Source organism: Brugia malayi (genome assembly GCF_000002995.4).
Source record: "Brugia malayi strain FR3 genome assembly, contig: Bm_v4_ChrX_scaffold_001, whole genome shotgun sequence".
In the NCBI taxonomy this organism is placed as follows: domain Eukaryota; kingdom Metazoa; phylum Nematoda; class Chromadorea; order Rhabditida; family Onchocercidae; genus Brugia; species Brugia malayi.
This window is the reverse complement of record NW_025062479.1, coordinates 13,420,486-13,446,115: the sequence shown is the minus strand read 5'-3', so window position 1 is coordinate 13,446,115 and position 25,630 is coordinate 13,420,486. Positions and strand designations below refer to the sequence as shown.

General features: G+C 24.6%; 3 protein-coding genes across 3 annotated transcripts; 2 read left to right on the top strand and 1 right to left on the bottom strand.

Moving 5' to 3' along the window:
• Positions 1-89: 89 nt before the first annotated feature.
• Bm10384 (Uncharacterized protein) lies at positions 90-3,155 on the bottom strand (the record flags this gene model as incomplete). The annotated part of the gene is made up of 8 exons (XM_001893532.2): positions 90-319; positions 767-950; positions 1,305-1,385; positions 1,760-1,943; positions 2,293-2,351; positions 2,488-2,565; positions 2,662-2,747; positions 3,050-3,155. 8 exons carry the CDS (start codon positions 3,153-3,155, stop codon positions 90-92), a joined length of 1,008 nt encoding a protein of 335 aa, XP_001893567.1.
• Positions 3,156-4,260: 1,105 nt separating this feature from the next.
• Positions 4,261-10,027, top strand: Bm6170 (metallopeptidase family M24 containing protein; the record flags this gene model as incomplete). The annotated part of the gene is made up of 14 exons (XM_043074732.1): positions 4,261-4,392; positions 5,154-5,279; positions 5,399-5,534; positions 5,751-5,866; positions 6,110-6,233; positions 6,478-6,689; positions 7,018-7,155; positions 7,446-7,523; positions 7,619-7,806; positions 7,886-8,019; positions 8,219-8,329; positions 8,482-8,603; positions 8,990-9,106; positions 9,911-10,027. The coding sequence occupies 14 exons, from the start codon at positions 4,261-4,263 to the stop codon at positions 10,025-10,027; spliced, it is 1,851 nt and encodes a 616-aa protein (XP_042930666.1).
• A 5,276-nt stretch (positions 10,028-15,303) lies between these two features.
• Positions 15,304-23,840, top strand: Bma-pmp-5 (Uncharacterized protein; the record flags this gene model as incomplete). The annotated part of the gene is made up of 15 exons (XM_043074731.1): positions 15,304-15,448; positions 15,655-15,782; positions 16,408-16,550; positions 17,094-17,213; positions 17,565-17,690; positions 18,345-18,490; positions 19,126-19,250; positions 19,555-19,646; positions 20,136-20,185; positions 20,758-20,883; positions 21,314-21,424; positions 21,801-21,944; positions 22,249-22,342; positions 22,587-22,731; positions 23,661-23,840. The coding sequence occupies 15 exons, from the start codon at positions 15,304-15,306 to the stop codon at positions 23,838-23,840; spliced, it is 1,875 nt and encodes a 624-aa protein (XP_042930665.1).
• Positions 23,841-25,630: the final 1,790 nt, after the last annotated feature.

The following is a 25,630-nucleotide window of genomic DNA, read 5'->3' as shown; positions in this document are numbered from 1 at the left end:
ATTCTTCCACAGCAACCTCAGTGAAATATATTATCACAATCAATACTGCATTACTTTTAACAATTTAGCAAACTATATCAGATCTAGCATTAAGACTGCTCATTACCTGTTTCCAACATTTCACGCATCAAATTTAAAGGATTCAGTTGTACACATAACATGTCATCACTACCAGTTGTATCTGGAAAATCGTAATCAGACAAATCACCGGACTGTATATTTCGAAACATTCCAGCCAGTATTCGTCGCCTTTTTTCATGCTTTGGATCATCAACTTCTTTTTGAATTTCTTCCAAAATATTCAAAATTATAGCAGAATCTGCAATTCAGACTTTTGATTATCTTGAAAAATTGAAAACTGGAAAGACAAACAAACAGGACAGTTTTCGATAAAACAAAAGCTACTTGATAGGGTAAACATGTCAAATTAGAAACTTGTAAAGAAAACGACCCATAATGATTTTCAGATAGATGGATTCAAATAGCATAGAATCTTTAAAATTAGGGATGAAAAATCATTTACTAGTAAAATTATAAAAATCGAATAAATGTTCGACGTATTAAATCTACTAAGACGACTTAACCCGAAGTATTTGGTCACCTAAACATCTAATCATTTTCGATCTGTCATCTTTACCAGAAAAAAAAAAATTTTTGTGAATCAAATTGAACCCAGCACGATATTTCAATAACTTTAATGATGCGATCTTTTAACTGATATATTATAAATAGAATACAAGAAAAAAAAAAAAAAAAAAAAACTAACCAAAAGGTTTACAACTCACTGTTGCCGTTCCCGAAAGACAAGCCTGTAAAAAACGATAATAATCGGCACAATCAACAATCTGTCTTCTATTAGCACATGGAGCATAGGATGAGTCGGTTACCCTGAAATATTTTCTAGTATCCACAGATGCTGGTCGACATTTAACTTCATGTGCCAAATAATCCTGAAATCAACACTCTTTCGGGTGATACTTATTATATAGTAAGATTCTATATTTAATCTATTACTATGGAAAAAATATTCAATTGAAAGAACTATTATATTCAGTAAGTGAGGAACTCATGTTTTTTAATATACAGCGGCGTGATAAATTTTAAAAAGCATTATTTAAAAATGAAATTAGTTTTAGCTTATGAAGCGTAACTGTTTCGTCATAAATAATCTGATACATAATTGTATGGCCAAAAATATAAAAATATTAGATTGTTCTAGAATAATTATGAATAACAACTCCAGTTCTACCCAATATTATTATAAATTATAATTTTCGAAAGAAAAAAGCAAGAAAAAAACTCACTAAGACAGCCGAATCAGTATAATCATTGATTCGGCGTTTTCTATTCTGAATAACATGAACAGCGTTCGACCAATCTTGGATCTAGAAAAATTTTTTTTGTACTTAAAGCAGTTTATAATTTTTCTTCAAAAGTAAATGGATGTGCAACGAATACACAGCATGATGTATAAACATGTTAGTTTTATGAAGCAAATGATTCATTATAGTTCATTTATATTAGCTTCCATAATTCTTCAATCCGTATGGTCTATCATCCCGAAGAAGTAACCAAAGATAAACAACAAAAAGTTTCCATAGCTGTTTCAGAAGAATTCAAACAGGTCAGCTAAGAGTTAATAAACCATCGTGAATCCTAAAAAAAAAATTAGCGCTCAATGCGCTGATGAAATGATTGTGCCGTTAACATTACCTTAAGTATATACATATAATTCAATATTAAAAAAAAGAAAATTTACCTCACTAGTTTTAGAAGGTAATATGACTTTCTTCAGCCATTCGGTCTTTCGTGCTTCAACTCGCATCTCGTGTCTCAGCCGTGTCAGTTCACGAATTCCAGAAATTTTTTCTTGTATATCAAGCGTCGAACGGTTTGGGATATTTTTTGTTGCATTGAAAAGGCAATTGTCATTCATACCATAACTAAATAGCATATAAAATCAAACGATAGAATATCTTTTAAATGTTTTCATTTAACTTTAATTAACAAAACTCAAATCAACAAAAAATTAAATGCACACTAACACCAATGTAACATCGTTCACTCGGATCTTGCATTCCAAAACATTGGAATAGCAGAAAAGAAACGATATGCTTTTAAAATTTAATTCCACGGTTTCATAATCCAATGCTTAATTCCTTATATATGGATCAAAAAGTTTTACGGGTTTTAAAAATGCATGAAGAAAGCAAGGAAATGCAATAAAATCATGAATATTTATTCAAGTTCAATAAGTTGGATGAAAACCCTCAATATTAACAATTAACTTACGAATTTATACAGTTGTGCAATATTCTGAGTTCATCAATTGTCCATTCTTTGCTCTCAACCTAATAAATTAGTGATTCACTGATTATATTGAAAAAAAAAAGAAACTTTGTTTGTCCAAATTATTCGCTTAAGTTATTGATTTTGACTTCTGAAATTAAACAATAATTTTGTAAAAAAAAAATGAAACGCTGCTACTTCTTTCAAAAGTGGTAAAGTGATATTAAATGAAGGCTTTTCGTCTCGATCACCAAAATCGAATTTTCCACTTATAACCTGAAATACATGTTGAAAGCACTAATTAATAAGGAACATTCATGATGTTCCTTTGCATCATTAAAAATACCAAAATTGCAAGAAATTTTTTTTCACCCGTTCATCTTCTTTTCCTACGACTAATTTTCGAGATCGATTGTTGGATGCCCGTTCCGAATGATCTGTCCTGTGTCGTATTTCAACTAGAATACAACTGCATTAGCATAACGAATAGCACTTAAACAAAAACAATATCATTTATTTTCAAATTTAGTGTTTCACAAAGCAATTAGTTTTAATGAATGAAGTTAAATTTATTGAAAGATTCTATGTGAGCAGTAAGTTTTATTTTGATAGCAAATACTGCTTTCAAACATGGCTAATTATGAAATTATTATCAGTTATGAAACATTTATTCTTACTATTCTTATTCCCTAATAATACGGAAAATTTTTAAATCATATAACATCTAAATAAAAAACTTCAACTGGTGACAATTCATTACGTCCATTTGTATGTGAGGATGATTGAGGTTGATAAATGGATGATTTTTCCTGCTGTTGCTGTTTCCTGAGAGCTTTATCATGCACAATCATTTCATTATCAACCATTATTTTATTCACTCATTCGCTACGAATAAAAAATAAAACTCTGCAAAAGAATTTCTATAGATTAAAAGAAAAAGGGAAAGGGAAATTATGGTACAAATTCTTATTAAAATGTAGCAAGCAAAATTAATAAATGTCAAAGGTTAAAACAAAATTATTTTATACTCTATAGTATATCGTTAATTATGAGATATCACTTGATTAAAAAATAATGCTTTTCTCAAAATTCCAATACTTTTATGGTTATCGGTGAAATAGACAGCAAATTATCAAAATTATATAAACAAGAAAATCTAAATGAATCATCGTTTCCAATTCAACCATCGACATGATTGATCTATTATTTCAACCGTTATAGTACGTAGTAACCTTGCAACCCTCAACCTTATCTGAAATGCTCTTTGCAAAAGCACTAAGTTAATATCAACCGACACTGGCACCAATCTGCCGAACACTAACACCACCGTCCTATCTTGCATCACCGATTGCACTAGTTGAAGTACCGGAGATAATGTTCAGTGGTAATTCACGGTTGATGGTGCCCGGAAGGCTTCTTTTTTTATTTTGGTACAATTTTTATCATAGGTCCAGATAATTTGTTTTTCGACGTTAAAGCAGTAGTACAATTGGCATGATACTTCATTGGTAGCATTGGTACCGTTCTGTTTACCTTACATGACAGTTTTTCGCACTTTTTGTTTGTTCACTTTCACTTACTGCAAAATTGTAAGTGTAATTCCATTTTCAAAATTCTTTTCACTTAAATTTAACAATTTCTTAGCTTAATTTGAGCTCAGTTTTCTTTCCGCCCTTTTTTTTTCTGTGATATGAAATTTTTCTCCTTTTTTCTCACTACTATTTTCAAATTTAATTCTATTTCAGAAAGATTTTTTGTTATTTCTTATTTCGGTACTTATAGCGTGTTTTATATCTGCGATTTATTGGTAACAAGTAACTTAAGTAAATAAATCTCATTTTAAGGAAATAGTGAAATGTTGGTTGAATTAGGACATTTGAATTCAAAGTTATTTTCTGTCATTCTGAAGACTTTTAATTTTTCTTTATTTTCCATTTAATTTAACAAACCATATTATAGATTTCAAAAAATATGGATCTAGCAAATGGCATGGTGAATAAAAAATTGGAAAAATTTAGGGAGCTATTCACACATGATGATATTGTTAAGAATGCTAATGGTGCTCTTGATGCTTATTTGTTACCAAGTACTGATGCTCATCAAGTATGTCCTTTTATAATTCTTTGTTTTTATTTGAAATTTTGTTTAAATTTTATTGCGTGAGATGGGAACGAAGTGATTGATGGTAATGGATAATGGGTTTTAGTATAAATTTACAAAAAAAAGTATTAATTAATTAACTATTCTATAAATGAGGGATCAAGTTATGAAAAACAAGTGCTTTTATAGGCGGAAATAAGTGTCGTTTTACAAAATCAGTTTAGGAATTGTTTTGTTTCATTTCTTGAAGTTTGGGAAGTTTGAGGTAACGTCTAGAGTATGCTGTTCTGATTGTTCCACTTTATTCTATTTAGAGTATTATACTTTGTCTTTGTCTAACATTTATCAGTTTCTTTAAATGTTTGCTATTCTCTTTCAACTTGCCTTTTGTCATAGATGTAATGAATCAGAGGCTATGCATTATGTGTATTTTCTATTTGTTATCATTCTCAAATTTCTTTTCTTTGTTTTTTCCTGATCTAAATGGTATATCTTTATTTTGTTTCGTAATATGAATAGTTTAATCAAAGAATGAACGATTTTTTAATAAAAGATAAATATAGTCTAAAGCGTACAGTCTTTTAAATCTATGCAGCCTGATGTTAAATAACTTCTTAGATAAGAAAAAACAAAATTCTATTCTGTGCGATGGGTAGTTTCATTCTAGATCTTGCATCTATGATCTTTCGGTCCTTCACAAACTAATTTACCAACCGTTTAATACATATATTCCAATAAACCTTACTGTTCGTGATATTTTCCAGAGTGAATATATTTCGAAACGTGATTTTCGTGTCCGTTTTCTCAGTGGATTTTCTGGTTCAAATGCATTTGCTTTAATAACACCAAAAGAAGCAATGGTTTGGACTGATGGTAGATATTTTATACAGGTATAATAGTTCAATTTTATTGAGGTCATCCTGCGTTGTTTGAAAACAAATTTAGTTGAATTTATCAATTTTTGACTATCTCATATTGCTCAACATATTTCTCAAAATCCGAATTTTAGGCGCAAATTGAACTGGAACCAGGATGGAAATTGATGAAGGATGGTGTTCCAAATGCAATTTCAACAACTGACTGGATGATTCAAAATTTACACAAGGGCAGTCGAATAGCTTTTGATCCACAACTGTACCGGTATGGTACGATATTTTTGATCATTCATAAATTATGATTTTCTTGTTTTTTAATGCGGTTACAATTGAGTTTAGTATTTGCATAATGAACATACTAGATTTATATCCTTATATGCGTATGAAATTTTTCGAAATGAAAATTACTTCGTTCATTTTTTATCACATACTATAGTATTTGTCATCGTATGGTTTTAATATTCTTTGTATTTGATCTTTGGTTAGCTGATGCATTGCAAATAATCTCTGCTCTAAAGAAAGTTGATATTAGCGTGATACCTTTGAAAGGTAACTTGGTCGATTATGTATGGCATGATAGACCAGAAGAATATTTTGGAAAGGTGAATTTCATATATTTGTTTAGGCAGAAGCCCAAATCATACCTCTTCAAGCTTCATATATATTTTCATATATCGAATTCAATTTTTTTTTTCAATTTAGAATTGAATATTTGTTTACGTAACGTTAGAAAAATAGGTAATATCCACGTGCAGATCAATACTAGTTGTTTTCTGAGTGGACGATGTACTCATATTTTAATTGCATTATACTCTTGTCAAATGTCATCATATTTTCAATTTCAGATTTTAGTGATGAATGAAAATGAACATGGAATGGAAACAAGCAGGAAAATTGAGAAAATACGGCATGAATTACACTTAAAAGGCTGTAATACAGCAATTTTTACCGCCCTGGATGATATTTCTTGTAAGTATAACAGTACAGTTATTTAGTATCTAAGTTAACCTGCACCCATTTATATTTGAGTGAAGAAATGATTCTCAAGTCTTTTTATCACTGACAATAATAATCAGTTAATGAAAAAAAAGACCAATCTATCAATCTTCAAAAAAAATCTTCGAAAAAATAGTAAATTATTGAATTATGGTAGAATTTCGATTTTTTTTTTTTTTTAACTTGCTCTATAATATCGCAATTTTTCAGTTTTCAGGGTTATTGAATATTCGTGGTTCAGATATACCATATAATCCAGTTGTTTATGCGATTATTTTCATGACTCCGGATGAGGTACATTTATTTATCAGTAAACGAAAATTAAACAGTGCAGTATCGAATCATTTAGCAAACATTATCATTCATGAATATAGCGAAGCAAGTGCATGGATTGGAGAATGGCTTCGGAGCCATAAAGGACAGTACAAAGTAAGTTGATTTAGTTCGTTTAATTCATCAGTAATACTTTAATACTTATGAAAGAACAAATGAATAAAATCGAAATCATTGCATCGAGAGTTTGAATGATTTGGTGATTTTGATAGGAAGTAAGGTTGATTTTTTAAAAATGAAATTGAATATCTTCTATAAATTACTGTCATGAAATACTATATTTTCATTCAGAATTGAACTATAATTTGTTGCATAGGGCTGTGATGTCAAAAATTTATAGAGATTTTTGAAAATTTGAATTAAGGTGCCTTTTTTTGAAGTTTTATTATTAGCTGCTTTTGTAATCATTTATCTTCTATTACAGGTTTGTATTCCAGACTCAACAAATTATGAATTGGGATCTTTAGTGGAATCAAATGATGGCATAGTATTAGTTTCACCAATCCAATTTATAAAAGCTATAAAGAATGAAACAGAATTAAGTGGGATGAGACGATCAAGTGTAAGTTTTAATTTTAAATATTTTCGTTAAAATGGCAAAATTCTTCAGACATTGAATGATTTTTCTGATAATGGACAACTAAACTTTGGGTATAATTGAATATCTAATTTCTAAAATAATACTCTAGCATTAGATGTTTCAGTAGGTATTCAGTGATTATTAAGTTATTAGTTGAATTTTCCTAAGAATTTTGATTTGCAATGTCAATACATTTGAAAAACATTTGTTGAATTTGAGAAAATATCTTTTATAAAATATGATAACCATATTACCTTTAATATTATTCCTAGATCCGTGATAGTGCTGCTATAATTGAATATCTTGTCTGGTTGGAAGAACAGATTGCTGCTGGAAAAGAAATTACTGAAGTACGTTTATTTAACTTTTAACTTAATAATTATTACTTATTATACTTACCTATATTATTTATAAAATTTATTATGAAGCATATTTATATTTATAGGTAGCCGCTGGTGAGAAAATGGATACATTTCGTAGTAGACAACCTCTTTTTGTTGATTTAAGTTTCAAAACGATAGCAGCATTGAATGAGCATGCAGCTTTGCCACATTATCAAAGTACTCCAGCAACGGGTAAACAACTGCTAACCAAAAATTGCATGTTCTTAATCGATTCTGGTGGACATTATCGGTAATTTCAATAATTTCTCATATAAATGACATAGTGTTATTTCGAAGTTGACAAGTAAATCAAAATTTGAAAGTTACAGTGATGGAACAACCGATGTAACACGTACAATTGCTTTTCCTGATTTTAAGGATATGGAATTCAAAAGAATGTTTACGTTGGTCCTTAGAGGACATATTGCTAATGCAAAGCTCATTTTTCCTGATGGTGTAAATGGTAAAATTTATTTATTTCAATTTTTTTGTTTTAATCTAGCATTCTAATTTGGTTAAGTTTCAGATATATATAATATATATTCTGATTTCATATTCATTTTGCTGCATCTCTCTAGATTTGTCTAAATTTTCGTCAAATATGTGACAATTAATTTAGCCTTCTAAATTTTTTTTTTTTTTTTTTTTGTTGTAATTTTTAGGAATACGTATGGATGCACTGTCAAGGCAATATCTCTGGAATGATGGATTAGACTTTCAGCATGGTGTAGGACACGGTGTTGGACATTTCTTGAATGTGCATGAAGCACCAGGTAAATTGATGTTTTATGAATGAATGAAAATAGTTGAAAAGATTTTAGTCATGTGTGAGGTCCTTATTCTTTGGCTATTAAACGATATTTCTTTTCGGAATTTTTTGTTTTTAGCTTGTTAGTTTATTTGTAAATTCAGTTCTTGTTTTTAGTTGGTATTACATTTCGCAAATACGAGAAAGAAGGTGGAATCCATAAAGGACATATAATAACAATTGAGCCCGGTTTCTATGCTGAAGGCAAATGGGGCATAAGAATTGAAAATTGTTATGAGGTCACTTTGATGATAAATAATTGTTTTGGAAAATTGTGAGAACTAAATAATTTTTAAAATTGATTATCTCGAAAATATTTATTTATCATGATCTATCGTGATTTTTAAAAATCCTGATGAAAAAAAGATTTATATGGCTTTTTTGTATATTTTAAATCTTGAAAAGGGACTAATCTTTTCTTTGATATTCAAATAATTGGTGCGACATTTTTTATGCAAATATCGATCTTTAGGGAGCAGTAATGCTGTAGGAAAAAAAATTAAAATAAATAGGTCAAGTAAAATTCTCATCAATCTTTTTTATTCATGTAATTAAGAAAATTAGTTTTAGTCGTGAACTAATTATACTGCTTAAGTTGGACAAGTTTTCTTTTTCTCTTTTTCAGGTTATAACTGCTGACAAAATGCGTTCAGGTGCGGAAAATTTTCTGACATTTTCACCGCTAACCTTGGTACCAATACAAAAGTCTTTAGTGGATAAAACATCACTTACAACAGAAGAGGTAAATTTTATGTCCAATTTCTGATGCAAACTTTCAAAAAGACATCAAAATCTCATCAGTCGTTGTAGTTTTTAGGAAAAATATCAATTAGTTAACGTAGCAGATGTAATAATTTAAGAATTGTTATTTCTAATCGTTAATTTTCTATGTGATTTAGTTGGGAGGTAAACATAACGCTACAGTATATTATCTGTGTTATTCTATACAATCGAAAACCAAAATTAGACAACTGCTTGGATTCTCGTTCCTGTTTTCTGGTTCTTAAAAAGGTAGGGCTAAACTGGTGCTAAAATTGAAATTGATATGTTATTCGACTATTTTTTTTTTCTTTTTTTAGTTCTTATTTTTACTAGGAATGAACATATATCAAAAGATACTTTAGAATAAACATTTGAGCGCTATCCTAACTTTACTCATAAGCTTGTATTCTTATCGTTACACATAAACAGGATATTATTAATTAGGCGATAAACTTTCTATTATGCATATTTCATTAATCGAATTTTGGTGCTTCCATATATTTGAAATTTAAAATTGAAGTTATGCATTATTGCAATTTCATGAAATCATAGTGGTTGTCAGTAATTTTTATCAGTATAGTATTAGTTGTTTGTAAATGCTGTAAGAAATATGGATTTTAAATTTATTTATAAAATCCACTGCGAAATATATTTATGCAGAAATTCAGTGGTTAATCTCCATATGTTACACTTATTTAAATTTTTGAAAGTCTTATAAAATATATTTCATGGAGAACATACAAATTGACCGAAATTTTTTTTATAAATTTTAATAATTTTGCAGGTTGAATGGTTTAACCGTTATCATACAATGTGTTTTGAAAAAGTTGGTCCTTATTTATTGGAAACAGGCAAAAAAAAAGAGTACGAATGGCTTATGAATGCCTGCGCTCCTATCTAATATTCATCTATCCTAGAGCATCTCTGTTCCAATTTTTATTTCAAAATTTTTATTGTTATAAATTATTTTACAATTTTTTGAAATTATTTTAATATTAAATTCATATGTTGCTCGATTTGTTGACATTTTTATCCAAAAAAGAAACAAATAGGATTATATTTGAAATTTATGATTAAAGTTTATTTGTTGCAAGAAATTATATCTTATTGCTTCATTTATTTCATCTGTAGTACTTTAGCTATGTTTAAAATTGATACTTGATTGTAATTTCATTTTTGATTCTACTACTTTCTGTTTTGTCTAACATGTTCAAAACAAGTTTGTATTAATAATTCTCATAATTATTAAATTTTTTTTTCGAAACACATTTTTTTTTTTTTTTTTTTGTCAAATTATAATTGTTATTCTACCGCATTCTCTCTTTTTTCTTTCTTCTTCTTTGTGATGAAATTACCAGTTGTTATCTTAAATACAACAAAAGTCATCATATTTATATTCATAATTAATAGCAATCTAATCTATTACGGTTTTGTGGTTCAAAATAGAAACAAAAAAAAAAAAAAAAAGTGATTCAATGAATGAGAAATTTGAATTGTTGAAAAGAATTTTTTTTTCATTCAAATTATAATAGAATTAAAGCTATGAATAAACTTTCCGCTAATCATTTTATCTTTTCAACTGGAAGTTTTCTGACAATTACACTTACAAAACATAAGTTAAATGAATTAAATTTTGTTTTTATCTCCCTAACTTTTTTTTTCCATTTATGATTTATTACGTATTATTATTACTCCTAATCTATTTTCCATTAATGATTATTCCTATATGTTATACTAATTGGTACTGATATTTGTTGTTAAAAGTTTTTCTTTTTTTATGAAAATAAACAATTTGTCTTTTAGCTTACTTTTTCACTTCAAAATTATTAGCCGTGTAATAGAAAAAATTAGTCAAATTTCTAATTTATCGAACGCAACGAGTTTTTCATAATTTTTTCAAATATCATATTAACTGATACACTGAAACTTTTTTTCGACTTAAAAAGAAAAATTGATTGAACCTGAAAATTTCTATTACAAAGAAACGTAACGATTCATCACATAAACGTTATTGCTTAAACATAGGAAATCTTTTCACGTGAGTGTAAAAATTCTTTTTTATCAATTTTGAAATTCCTCTTTTCTATCACCAAATTCTAAAATATGAATTAAAGTAGCATAAGTGCTACAAACATTGATCTGTTAATATCGCAGCATTTTCAAATTAATTCTTTTTTTTTTTTTGTCTTTCAAATATCGAATAAATTTTTTAGATTTTCAATTAATACGTAAGAAAGCAAGTTCTAAGCTCTGCGCATTAGTGAAAAAAAAAATTGTAAATCAAATAATTTGCTTTCACTTTTTTTTTAAAGTTTTGGAAATAAATTTTTGATAATAAATCAACATTTCTAGCCTTTAATAGCATTTTTTTTTAGATTTAAACTACAGAACTGATGCATTATTGATTGCATTTGCTATATTTATTAAATTGTTTATTTACAAATGAAATATTATAAGAATTAATTTTATATGATGTAAGTAGTGAAAGAATTTTTATTCGTAAAATGCTACAAATATTTTAGATAGCTTAAATAATTGATGATACAATAAAGACAAAATTAGGCTGATGTAATTAATATTCTGATTGATGTGACAAAACGTTAAATACAAATATTTTCTCGGGAAAAAAAAAAAAAACGGCAATGAATTGATTTTTACATTTAAACACGTTGTTAAAAAAAAAAAAAAAAGCTGAATATATTATTAAAATATTGAATGTCAAGTTAAGATTTCATATTGATAATTACTAATTATAGCAATAACTGATTCATATTATTAATTAATTAGTTTCTTTTCTCAAAAATTTATATTTTTATTTATTACCCAGTTACTATTTAATTTTGAGAAGCGAGGAAGAAAAGAACAGATTAATTGATGTCATGGAAGAATGCAATTTGCTTGAGAAAATAATTAAATAAAATAAAGGGCAGAGGGCGTGGGGAGGGGGGGTTGCAAAGACTGTAATTTGAGATTATCGCATCAAATGATTTATATTATTATTACTCTCATTTTTCTTTTTATGTCACACTATTCTTGCTCTCGACTCCCGCATTATTTCTGGAATTATTAAGTTATATATCTGAAATAAAACTGTATAAATAGGTATTTCAAAATTGATAAAGTTATCTTTCTTTTTCATTTCTATGCTCATCAATTCAATTGATAAAATTCTTATGATGAAATTATTAGTGATTTGAGTGTTGCTGAATTTTTTCTCTTTTTTTTGGTTAAATTAAAGAAAATTATAAAAAAAATTCAGGAAGATTAGATAGTTAGCAATCATTCTGCATTTCAGCATTCTTCATCATTCAGTTTCTCGTTCCATACCACATTTTACTCTTTCACATTCTTTATTGTTCTGGTTTCTCGTTTTTTGCACAGTAATTTATATATTAAAGCAATTCTTATAATTTTATTTCATTATTGTTAGCTAATTAGTAAATTGTGTTTTATTTTTTTTTAGTTTTAAGTTTTTATTTCGATTGGAAGAAAAAAATTGTACTTGTTTTAATCTTCTTAGAAAAAAATACGGAAATTTTGCGATGTTTCAAGTTTAAACATAATTATTCCATAAAGGATTCGTGTTTATTCTATAAAAAGAAAAACCAGAAAAAAGAAACGTTTTTATATGTTTCAATTTTTTTTAATTTAATATGTAAAAAAGAATGAATGATAACAAATATTTCGGATTTTTTTTTCTTTTTAAATAAAAAGTGTATATATTTATTTTTGTCGTTTTCACTCATTTCTTTTATCATATTCTTAGGTTTTTTATCCATAAAAAATTTATTGCTTAAGTTTATTTTCTATTTATTTATTTATTTCTTGACTTATCAAACAACGATCATAGAAATAAGCATTTCATTGCTCATTTGCTAAATTAAAAAAATCTGAAAAAAGCTAAAATTATAAGTGAAAGAAATAAAAAAAAATGAAAGAAATCGATAAAGATATTCTCTTGTTCAAATTTTTATAATTTTATACACTTTTTGATTTAATTTTGCAATGAATGTATTTTTCTTCTTTTTTACTTTTATCAAAATACTGCTTAAAAATTCGAATGTTTCAATGAATTTCTTTAGAAAGATAATAGAAAAAAATAATTAAATTAGTTGATAAAAATTTTTCCTGTACTCTTCTCTCTTTTTTTGCAATTACTTTCTTCTTTTCTTTATAAATATTTAAATATATTATATTTGAACGCATGTTAGTAATAAAAATTATATTTGATATTGATTTACAACAATTATTAATTATATCCTATATTAAAAATTGTGAATTTGAGATAGTTTACTTTAATATTAAAAAATTTATAACAGTTACTAGTTATAATCCGTGCCAAAAGTTATGAACTTGAAATAGCATGTTCAATATTAAAAAAGCATATTTGTTAGTGATTTATAACAATTATTAGTTACATTCTATATTAAGCATTATGAATTTGAAATAACATAATAATTTGTTTGCAACAAAATTTTGAATTAGAAAAAAACTGCAAACAGAAACAACCAATAATCGTTTCATAATTTCAATAAACTTTTGCCAATGAATTAAATTTTAAAACGAAATTTAAAGAAAAAGAAAAGAATATGCAACAGAATTGTCCCATATGCAATAATAATTTAAGCCATCATAATAAGAATTTAGAAAATGGGACTTTTCATCTTTCCTTTTTTTCTTTTCTTTTCTTTCTCTGTCTTTTCTTTCTTTTTTTTTTCAACATCATTTTTTTCTTTCAAATAATGTTAATTGTTACATGCAGTTACCTTTTACACTCCATTTCATTTCATTCAATTCAATATAAATTTCATCAAACAAAATATCTTTTTTAATGTCTCAATCTTTCCTTCACCCCTATCCTCTCTCTCTCTCATCTCACTTCCTTACCTTTATCTTTTTTTTTTAATTTGAAATTTTTAAAGCTATGACATCTTTTCAAGAGTATCATCATCATATTGGAAATATTTTTATTAAAATTATTTTATATTTAATGAGACTGTTATAAATTTATTTCCTGTTAAAAGATTTTGGTATTTGAGAAATTTTTCACATCTTTGAATTTATTGTCACTGAAGTAATCAATTTAATTATTCAAATTATTTCTTAATTTGATAAATGTTATGTAATTATTTCATTCATTACTTAATTATTTTAATGTAGTAATTTAAATAATTAATTATTTTTTTCATTAATAAACAAATTTTTTTCCTATTCGTACTTAGTTATACTTTTTAAGTAACATTTTTACACTTATTTTTGCTGCCACATGTATTACGCAAGAAACATTTTCTTCTTATTTCGATATTATTTGAGGTTAAAATTAATCATATCAAATTTTTTGAGTACTTCACTTAAAAAAAAAATGAATAAAGTTTTATTCTAATTCAATGGACAAAAAAATCGAAATTAATTTTGAAATAATATTGGATGAAATAATGAATGAAACTCATAACTTTGCGTCTAACCAGTCATCATGATCAGTCATTTTTTGAAGTTAATTTAATTTCACAACAATTATTAGTTTTTTAAATTAATTTATTATCATTTAATTTTAGTTTAAAACTTATTCAATTCAATGTTTCATTTGAAATGTTGATGTTGCAAAATGAATGTTGAATTGTGTAAAGATTAAAAAATCAAATGAACCTAAAATTTATCAGTAAAACATTTGCCAATTGAATATTTCTATAATAATTATTCATCGTTTCATTGCATAATTAATCTAGATTTTATTTTTGATAAAAATAAATCAACATATATAATAAAATTTATTCAATGATAATCAATGAAGCTATCATTAAGTATCATTGAATAATTTATTATTTATTGAAAATTAATATCGCATTTGTTGTATATAATTCTAGTACTGTCAATCTTTTTTTTTTTTTCAAAAAAGAAAGTAAAAAATAAATTTAATTAAAAAATTTAATTTAAAAAATTGCAAAAAATAAAAATTTAGGAACGTTGAAACCTTTTTTTGTCCTCTTCACCACAAAATTTTGAAAAATGCAATTTCTTTCTTTAAACTATTATAATGAATTGATATAAATTTTTTCAAAAATTGAATTAATTAGTCAATTAATCAATCTTTTTTGCAAATGGCAAGATTTATTAGAAAATTCGCATCAATTAATAATTTCTGCTGTAATTTATAGCTAAAAAAAATTGTTCTATGAAATGGGAAAACATCGACGTGATGAAATGGATTTTCATTTCGATTATTATTTTTTTCTACGTCTTATAGATATTTCAAAGATACTTTTTCCACGTATCGAATGGGCTGCACTCTTCACGTTTGCCACACTTTTTTTTGCAATTGCTTGTATGATTATTTTTTAAAATAAAACTAAATTTCAAAATTGAAAATAATAATAATTGTTAATCCATAATATAATTTTATAAAACAAACAAACAAAATTGATTAACACCTTTTGATAATAATTTCTTATTATTAAGAATATTATAAATACGGGTATGTTTTATTTAAACAAATTAATTAGCAAAAATAAGGTAAAAAATGATTTATAGGTGAAGTGTTGACATTTTTAACGGGTATGATACCAGGTCAAATATATCAGGCACTAGTGGATAAAAGTAAACCGGATTTCTGGAATATTTTCCTGACTGGCTCACTTGCGTATATTGGCAAATGTGTGGTAAATAAACTATTGAAATAATATTTTTTCGCTTTTTTTCTCCTTTTCGTTTCAAAAATTAAAAAAATAAAATATTTTTGATGCTTATTAATGTTTTCTCTGAAAAAATTTCAACATTTTTTTTTTTTTTTTGCAATTTAGCTTGTGAATAATTTAATTGTTTAAATGTTTTTAATTTTGTTCCAAATTCAATTCATTACAGCTTGATTATATTTGAAATTAATCATTCCTTTATATACAATTTGTTTCAGTTTACACATTTAACTTTCTTTTATCAATGATTTATTGTATAATTCTAATTTTTGACATACATTTTTTGGTGACCTAATAGGCTCTGCAATCATTACACCTGAATTCATAATTATAATATTGATAATGATAGCCTGAATTAATAATAATACACTGGTAAATTATAAATACAAACGTATTAACTTCATTTTGAACAATTTTATTAATTTATTTATTTCAGCAACTTCTTTTTCTGATTAATAAAATTTAATGTTAGATTTATCCAAAAAAAAGTGGCATAATAATTTTATAATCTTTTTTCATTTATAATTTGGTATAAATATTATCATATGTAAAACCTTTTTTATTCGATTTTTTTTTTTTTTTTAATTTTCAGTTGATAGCTTTGAAATCGTTCACATCGTGGCAACTTTATTTAAGTTGGCGCAAAAATGCAGTAATCAAGTTGCAACAGTATTATTTCAGTAATCATGCATACTATAATATCAATAATATTGATGATTGCGGCATTGATAATCCGTAAATTAATTTTTATCATTTGAAAATACTAAATAAACGATTGATAAAATTTATTTCTATTTCTGAAACTATTGAAAATATCAAACAATTGGTAAAATTTATTTTTGCTTCTTAAATTTTTTTTCAAATAAAGTTTTGCTATAAATTAATTTCTATCATTTGAAATATATTACATAAACCATAGATAAAATTTATTGCTATTTCTCAAATTATTCTTTACAAAGTTGCGAAACGAAAAAAAAGTTTTTTTTTTTCAACTTTTAAAGAATTCGTTTTTTTGTTTTAACTCATAATTATTTAAAAATTAATATAATAATGTTTCTTTTTTTGAAAAAAATGAAATTAAATAAATGTTATTAAATGACTAATAATGCAATATTCTAAATTTTCTTCTAATTCTGATAATTTCTACTTTTAAATTTTTTAAATGTGGTTTTAGTTTTCGTAATTTCAATTTTTTTTTTTTGATAATTTAATTAATTGCTATGATGTATTGGAAATGTAAAAAAGAAATATCAATTACATTAAAAAAATTAATTATAGCGATCAACGTATTACACAAGATACTGAAAAAATTTGTAATCAATTAGCAATTAATATAATTCCTGCTATACTTATTGGGCCATTTGTTATTGCTTTCTATACCTATAAAACATATATCAGGTTGGTATGTTTGTATTGTTTTCTAGTTTTTTTATTAAAAAATTTTTTTAGAACTAATTTTTGCAATTTTAGATCTCATTATTTAGTTTAATAACTTTAAAGCTGAAATAAAGTTGAATTTTTCATTTTATAACAAATCACATTAGTGAAAAAAATTAATTATTTCATAAAAATGTAAAATTTGTTGCAAAAAATTTTTTGGATTCATTTTTTTAAATTTTTTTTTAAAAAAAAGAGTAAAAATTATGTGGGAAAATTGGTTAGTTAGTACTTGCAAGTATTAATGCACTTTTAATCTCAATTAAAATTTTTATACAAATTGATTTCGTTTAAATATCTTAAAATATTTAGTAGTGGTGGCTTGGGTATTGGTATTATTTATGGTTATTTTGTTGTTGGCACCATTGTCAACAAATTTCTTATGTCACCAATGGTAAAATGGAATGCTCGGGTAGCAAAAGCGGAAGGTGACTTCAGGTATCTTTTATTTTTGTACCATTTATTTTGGGTATTGTTCATTTTCTCTTTTTTTCAGTATAAATACTAATAAATTAATAATCGATTTGATACTATCTTTAATATTAATAATAAGTTATAAAATTTATTCAACAAAATTATTTGGAATAATTTTTATTTCTTTAGATTTTTGCAAAAGTTTAAATAGGCATTTTTTTTCCTGACATATATGAAAATTCTGGTGCTATTAGAAGAAATTAATTTGTATGCATAAATATTTTTAACTGTTTATTGCTTTTTTATAGCTAAAGGAAGTTTAAGTAATTATTAAATGATTAAAATTATTGGTGTTATTAATGCTAAATTTAAGTTCAATCTTTATTTAAAAATAATTGAATAACAAAACAAGTGTGTTTATATGACTGTAGCAAAAAAAAAAGCAACATATTATTTCAAAATTGAAAAAAAAAACATTTATTATTTGATATATCGCGTTCAAAATTCAAGACTCAAAATAAAATTTAATTAATTACAGAATGTATTCATTTTTCAAATGAAATAAACAATAATTTCTTTCTGCTAAATTCTAAGTCAAAATGTTCGTATCGCATTAAGGAAAAGGATTAAATAAGAAAACTCAGAAGAAAATGACTCTATAACTCGAATTAATTTTAGATATAAGCATATTTCAATACGAAATAATGCTGAATCAATTGCTTTATATGAAGCGGAACCATTTGAGCAATATGAATCCAATCGAATATTTATGATATTATGGTGGCGACAATTTAAATTTTTATGTTGGAAATTACCAAACTTATGTAAGCTCATTGAAAAAAATTTTTACGAATTGTTTTTTGTCGTTCAGAAATAACCGGAACAATATTATTTCTGGATATGAAATGAATTGTGCCTTTTTGGTAATAGTTTAAGTTTTAGAAATATGTTATTTTAGAACTAATTATATTTTAGAATTACATGAGGTTTATAATCCAATAATAAATGCATTTTTAATTTGATGAAGTGATGCTTTTCGTATGACAGCTTTTAATTTTAAATCAGTTCAACGATAAGAATGTTGATCGATTTGCAATATGAAGTACTATTTTAATAACTGCACAGAATATCATGATAATAATAATAATAACGAAAGATAGTGGTAATAATACTAATGGCAATAAAAATATTATTATTAATAATAACAATAGTAAGTAAGTAATAATATTGATAATATAACCTGAGAAATTGTAAGGTTCACCTACACTTTTTCTATCATTTAATATTTTGACTCTTTCACAAAAAAGTTTGCGAAATTCGACATAAAAATTCGAAGATATTGATTTAATTCTCAAATTAAATATTTCATATTTTTTACCAGTGAATTTTAACTTAACTTAGAATATGAAAATTTCTATCCTATATTTTCAATTCAAAAAGCGGAATTTTTCATTTTTAGTTTGGCAACAACTTTTCGATTATTACGGCGGCATTTTATGCTATGCAATACAATTTATTCCAATTTTAATTGCTGGAATATATGATGATTTACCAATTCAAGATTTAGGAAGAGTTATAAGCAATGTTTGTTTCACGATTTCTTTCCTTTTTTTTTTTCATTCTAAATTTCGCTTTTACTTTAATTTAAGAATTTATCATTATTTTTATTGTTATTACTGATTACTATCATTACCATTATTTATTGTTATTATGATTATCAGTATTATTACTGCAATTATTATTGTTATTATTATTATTATCAGTAATATTTAGTTCACTGGATATTTTACGTAAAATTTTAAGATAATATATTTTACTAATAGCTTCCCATATAAAGAAAAACTTTCGCAAATTTAAATCGATTAAAATATAAAGATGAAAGTTTTAGAATGCATTTGTCTACATGTATCTAATCAACAGTTTTACGCGAATAACAGATGTAGCACTTAGCACCGGTGAAATGGCTGGCATATTACAACGGTCGGTGCATATTTCACTACATAACAATTTCGGCTAGAAAATTAATTTTGTATCATTTCTAAAGAGAGAAAAAGCTCTCACGACAAACTAAATTTAATAAAATTGTATATCATAAAACTAAAAATGAATTAAAACTGAAAAACTGAATTACTTTTAACACATGCTTGATTCAGATAAGCGCTTCCATATTTGTTTAATGTGTGAAAAAAAAAGGGAAATGAAGAAACAAACGTGCAACCATTTTTTTTATTTAATATGTTATAAATTAAAGATTAAATTTATTATATTGAACTAATCTGACAAATAAAATGAAAGAAAAAAATTTTTTGTGAATTAAAACATTTCGTAATGAATTTTTAAATTCGATCAATATCTGAAGATAGGATTATTAATCGGTTTTTTTTTTCTTTTTTTTGGTTTCATTTTTTTTTATCTGTATTTTTCTACAAATTTTTTTTTTTAAAAAAAGAAAAAGAGTTTTATTTTCAGCGTGGCAGAATTAATTCGTGTATGCGAACATATGGGCAATAATAGAACTGGTAAAACTAAAATTTTTAATTACGTCATTTAAATTTTTTCGGGTTAAAAAATTAAAAATCTCTGATGCTACAGAAAACAAAATTTACTTTAACACTTTCAAACTATTCCAGATGGAATTAATTAGATAAATTGAAATTGAAGTAAACAAAACTGTTGAAATTTGTCAGATTAGTTTGCAGTAAGTTGATCTAAAATACGAATTAATATTTTTGTCAAATTTTTCCTTTACTTTTAAATAAAATTAATCAATTGGATCAAACAGATGCATTTGTTGCACATAAAACTCACTGCATTTTTTATTTGTGAAATTTTAAATGAAGAAATAATTAATCAGCATTTCTTATTATTTGCTAATTTTAAATTCCAAACTGGAATCAATTTTCAGTGAAATATCATAAATTGAATAATTTCTAATCATTCTAACTAAAAATGAATTAAATAATTTCTAATCCATGCATTACTCTCATTATGAACTATGAATATATGAAATATTTTCGCAAAAATAAATTTAATTCTTTTAATTAAATTTTTATTTAATATAATTGTAATTTGAAGAATTATATTATTACAGGTAGCAATAATTTTTTAGCTGATTCAAGATTTATAAAAGATGATACGAATCGTGATATGATATATGATATTCATAAGATTAGCTATTCATTACCAAATTATTATTCTACTCAAAACTTACTTAATGGTAAATTCAGAATTCCAAGTGTTTTTTCGCTTTTAATTTTTTTCAAGATAACTTATTAGTTTAGATGAATATTATAAATGTTGAAGGAAATGAAAAAAATTTAACGTTCGGAACTTTTCTCTTTTTCTGGAAATTAATATATTCCTGCATTGGCAATACTAAAACATTATATTATCTGTTATAAGAATTTTTTACATTAATTTTCTTCGTTTTTGTTGCAATTCAATTTTTTCAGAATTCATTTTTTATTTTTTAACTAAAAATTTGAAATATTTTGAAATTTATAATATATTTATAGGAAAAAATTTCAGTTGTTTTGAAATTTTTATTTTTTTCCATACCTTTTTTAATATTTTACAAAACACAGCATTTATTGGAAATAGTACTTTTATTTTGGTTGGAATTGATAAAAATTTTATTAATTTTATAGATTTTTCATTTTTAATCAATAAGAATGCAAAAATTTGGATAAAAGGTGTTAATGGAAGTGGAAAAACTTCACTTATTCGAGTATTGTCGCAATTATGGCGGCATGAAACTGGTAAAATTTTATGAGTATTTTTAAATTATTTGACTTGCATTTTTTTTTTAAAAAAAAAAAAAGTTAGTTCTGATGATTAGTGAAAAAGAAAATAATTGAAGTGGTTCAATTATTGATTTAAATTGAAATTTTATACAAAAATATCAGTGAATATTTCAAAATTGGTTTTTACTTCTATTTATAAATTGTAAGTTTGAAAAAAAAAAAAACAGAGACAATTTTTAATTAGGTTAGTACGGAATAAAATAATTACACCTGCTTAATTAATCAGATTGAATTATTTGCTTTGTGAAATTTTAGGATTATCTGTTTATTAAATAAATATTTAGGAGAATTCTAAATATTTCATATAAATTTATATTAATTTCTTTTAAAGGATATATTAAATGTGGAGCAAAACGTGGACAAATTTTACGTTTATCACAAACGGCTTACTTTCCATGTGGTCATTTAAGTTTGTTTCAACAAATTAGCTTTCCAGCAACCGGTATCTCAGATAGTCTTGAAAAGACTGATAATGGTAATTTTTATCAGATATATTAATATTATCAGTGTATCAATCATATCTGATATTTTCATAGCCAGAAAAAAAGTGTATAGGAGTTTTATTTTGAATTAATCAATAATTACATCTTTCAGCTATTCATAACATTCGTAATCTGTGGTATACACATATTAGTAACAATGACTTTTTTAATTTAAAAGTTAGCTTGTGCTAATTTATAATCATTTTTAATAATTTTATTTAATTTTTTTCTTGTCACATGAAGAAAAAATGTGAAAAATTTTATTGTTTAATTATTAATGATATATGCCCGTTTCAGATTATGCATCTATTATTAAAATTTTAAACGAATTAAAACTTGATTGGTTAATTGAACGTTGCGAAGGCCTTTTTAATCCGGTCGAATTTGAATGGTAACATTATTTATTTACTCAGTAATTAATTAATTAATTTAATCAATTTATTTACTTAATCGGTTAATTAAATCACAATATTTATCGATTCATTGTCTTTTAAATGCTTTTTACACTTTTAAATGCTTATTTAAAACATAAAGGTTGATTAAAATTTAATTATAAAATTTGAAGTCATCACTTTTGTAAACTTTTAATTATTCTAAGCTATTAAAAATAAAAAAATTTGAAATTATGTTTTTAGGCAAGATACATTAACACAAAGTGAACAACAACGGCTTGCATTTGCGCGAGTATTTTATCAACAACCGGAACTTGTGATTTTAGATGGATCAAGCAGTTGTATCGATTTAGAGATCGAGGAACACATCTATCAACTTCTCATTTCGGCAATATTTTAAACTTATCAAATTTATTTTTTAAACTTTTTTGCATTGTTTTTCCAGCAGAAGTTTAATAATTATTGTAACAATTTGAACAATGGTAAGTGATAATAATAATTAATAATAATAAGTAATAATAATAGTAAAAATAATCATTATAATAATAATAATAAAACAAAGGTTGGGGAAAAAGGCAAACAAGAAATTAAATGATTGTTATGGTTTAATGAGTTATTGAAATATGGTTATTAAATTTACTGGAAGATTTAATGACTACTAAATTTAATGAAATAATTCTAATAAACATCGAAATTGATATTTGTAAAAATTTTTAACTTTAATTCTAACAATAATGTAATAATGACGGTAATAATGGAAATGATAGTAAGAATAAATGATGGCAATAATAATTCATAGTTAATAAATATAATGAGAAAATTTTTACTGACCATCAAATATTTCTGTAAATTTTTTTTTTTTTCTTTTTTGAATAAATCGACAAAATTTTTTAATGTTTTAATTGCTTACTAATTTCTTGAAGATTATAGTTAGAAAATTTCTGTTTACGATTAATTGTAATTAATTATTAAGCTAGTTATATTATATTATCATGACTATCATCATATTCTTCATTACATTATTATTTAATTGGCTTAATTTCTAAACTTACAACAATTAATTGCCGATAAGCATATGAATTGAAAAAAGAAATTTATTTATTAAAAAAGTTTTATCAAATATAATTCATTTTATATTTTTTATGGAAAGAAAAAAGAAAAGAATTCAATTAATCTTTTTTATTTATTGCACAAAATATAAATATTAAATGTCTTAATTTTATAATAATAGTTTCAACAATTTTTTTCAGATTGAAAAAAAAATTTTTTTTAAGCAATCAAATTTTACCGATTTTAATTCAATTTATTTGTTTGTAGAATAATATTGGCTTTATATCAATTGGTCATCATCCATCACTAATTAAATTTCATGACAAAGTGTTACATTTGAATGGTTGTGGCAGTTATACAATTCGATCGTTAAAATCATTCAATCAAATTTCCACTACTGATATCACTGATATTATCAGTTCAAACAGTTTTTCAAGTTTTACCTAAGTCTTTTTCATTCTTTTTCATTGTTGTACATCATATGTATCTGATTTCTTTCTTTACGACAATTTTTTCAAGTTCAAAAATTAATTTATTTATTTATTGAAATAATCAATGTGTTTTATTTTGTGTTGTTAATATTGATTTTAGTCATTGATTATTGCACCATTCCAAAATTACTTTTAAAGAATTAAGTTTGCTCTTTGCTTGGTGCAGATTTAAAATTTCTTCATATAATCCTGAATTGCTTTGCAATGTTAATTTTAAAAAAGTTATATTTAGAAAGAATTACTAAGCATTAGTAATTAAATAATTAAATTTAGTTTTTTGCTTGTTATTATATAACCAGTAAAATTTTATTTTTTAACCTTAGCCTCTTTTTTATCGATGCTATAACTTTCCTTTAATTCCCTATCTTCTTTATTTCAAAAATAATTTTTTTGGAAAAATAAATTTAATAATTTTTTTTTTCTGCTATAATTTAAAACTTTGAAGTTTATAATAGTGCAACTGTAATCGCTCAAAATATTTTTTTAATAGTTTTATAATTTTGAATAGTTTTATAATTTATTCGCAAATTTTAGAAATTTTTTCGTTATTTCATTAGTTAAAAATCGACAAAATGTAAATGAAAGTGATAATAATTAACTGATCTAAAAAGAGAAATTTCAAGTTTTGTCTTTTTTTTGAATTGAAAGTTGTTGAACGCATTTTTTATTTTATAATATTATGTATTTCAATGTTAAAAAATGTTTATGAATCTGGATAAATGAGAGCAATCAAAAATAATCCGAATAAATGAGGGGATTCAGAATAATCCGGATAAATGAAAGCATCAGAAAATCGATTTAAAAATGAATCAATATGTTTTTTCTTTCTTTCTTTAATTTAATAAATGATTTTTGCGCTAGATATTTAATAGCAATTTAAAGCTTATTTTTCTAGAATATTCTTTTTTTCTAACCTAAGCTAATTTCCATAAATAATCTCATAAACTTACATATTAAAAAAATCCAAAATATTGTCATATTTTTCTTCTATATGCATTCATTAAATAAAATTCAAATCTCACTAACTCATTAACTTGTGTTTAATAGAACGATCAAATTTAATTATTTAAATTGTTACGAAATAGCTTTTAATTACTTCAGTTCTGAAAAAAACTTTTAATATATTCATCTATGTTTGTTATAACGTTCAAAAGGTTTTTAAGAATTTGGAAAATGAGATTGAAAATTTTGATTTCAAATATGAACATGTCAGTACAACTGATTAAAAGTTTTTCTTTTTAATAATTTAACCTTCAAATTTAAAACAAGCAGCTAAATGATTAATATTCCATTTGTGAAAACGCAAACGTTCACCCATCAGTTTGATTACAATTAAATTGTTAATGATGTAACTCAATGATGAAGCGTTTTTATTTCTTATTAAGGAGAAAGTACAAAATAAAATTCAGAAAGACAAAATTTTCATCAAAAGAGAAATGAATTGAATGAATTAGAGAGGAAAGGGGAGGAAAGGAAAAAACGAAGAAATTTGAAAATGAAATCTAATCCTTTCAACCTTTTTCTTTTAATTCGTTTTCTTTTTTACTAATTATAAATTTTTTCCTTCACTTTTTTTTTCCACTTTCTTTTTCTACTTCCATTTTTTTTCGTTATTTTGTTAATTATTCTTTTTGTTTCTTTAGTTTTTAACATAAACTAAAGGAAAATTTAATTTGAATTCATTAATTTCTATTCGTTATGTATTATTTATATTTTATTGATTTGATTTGATTATTGAATTAATTA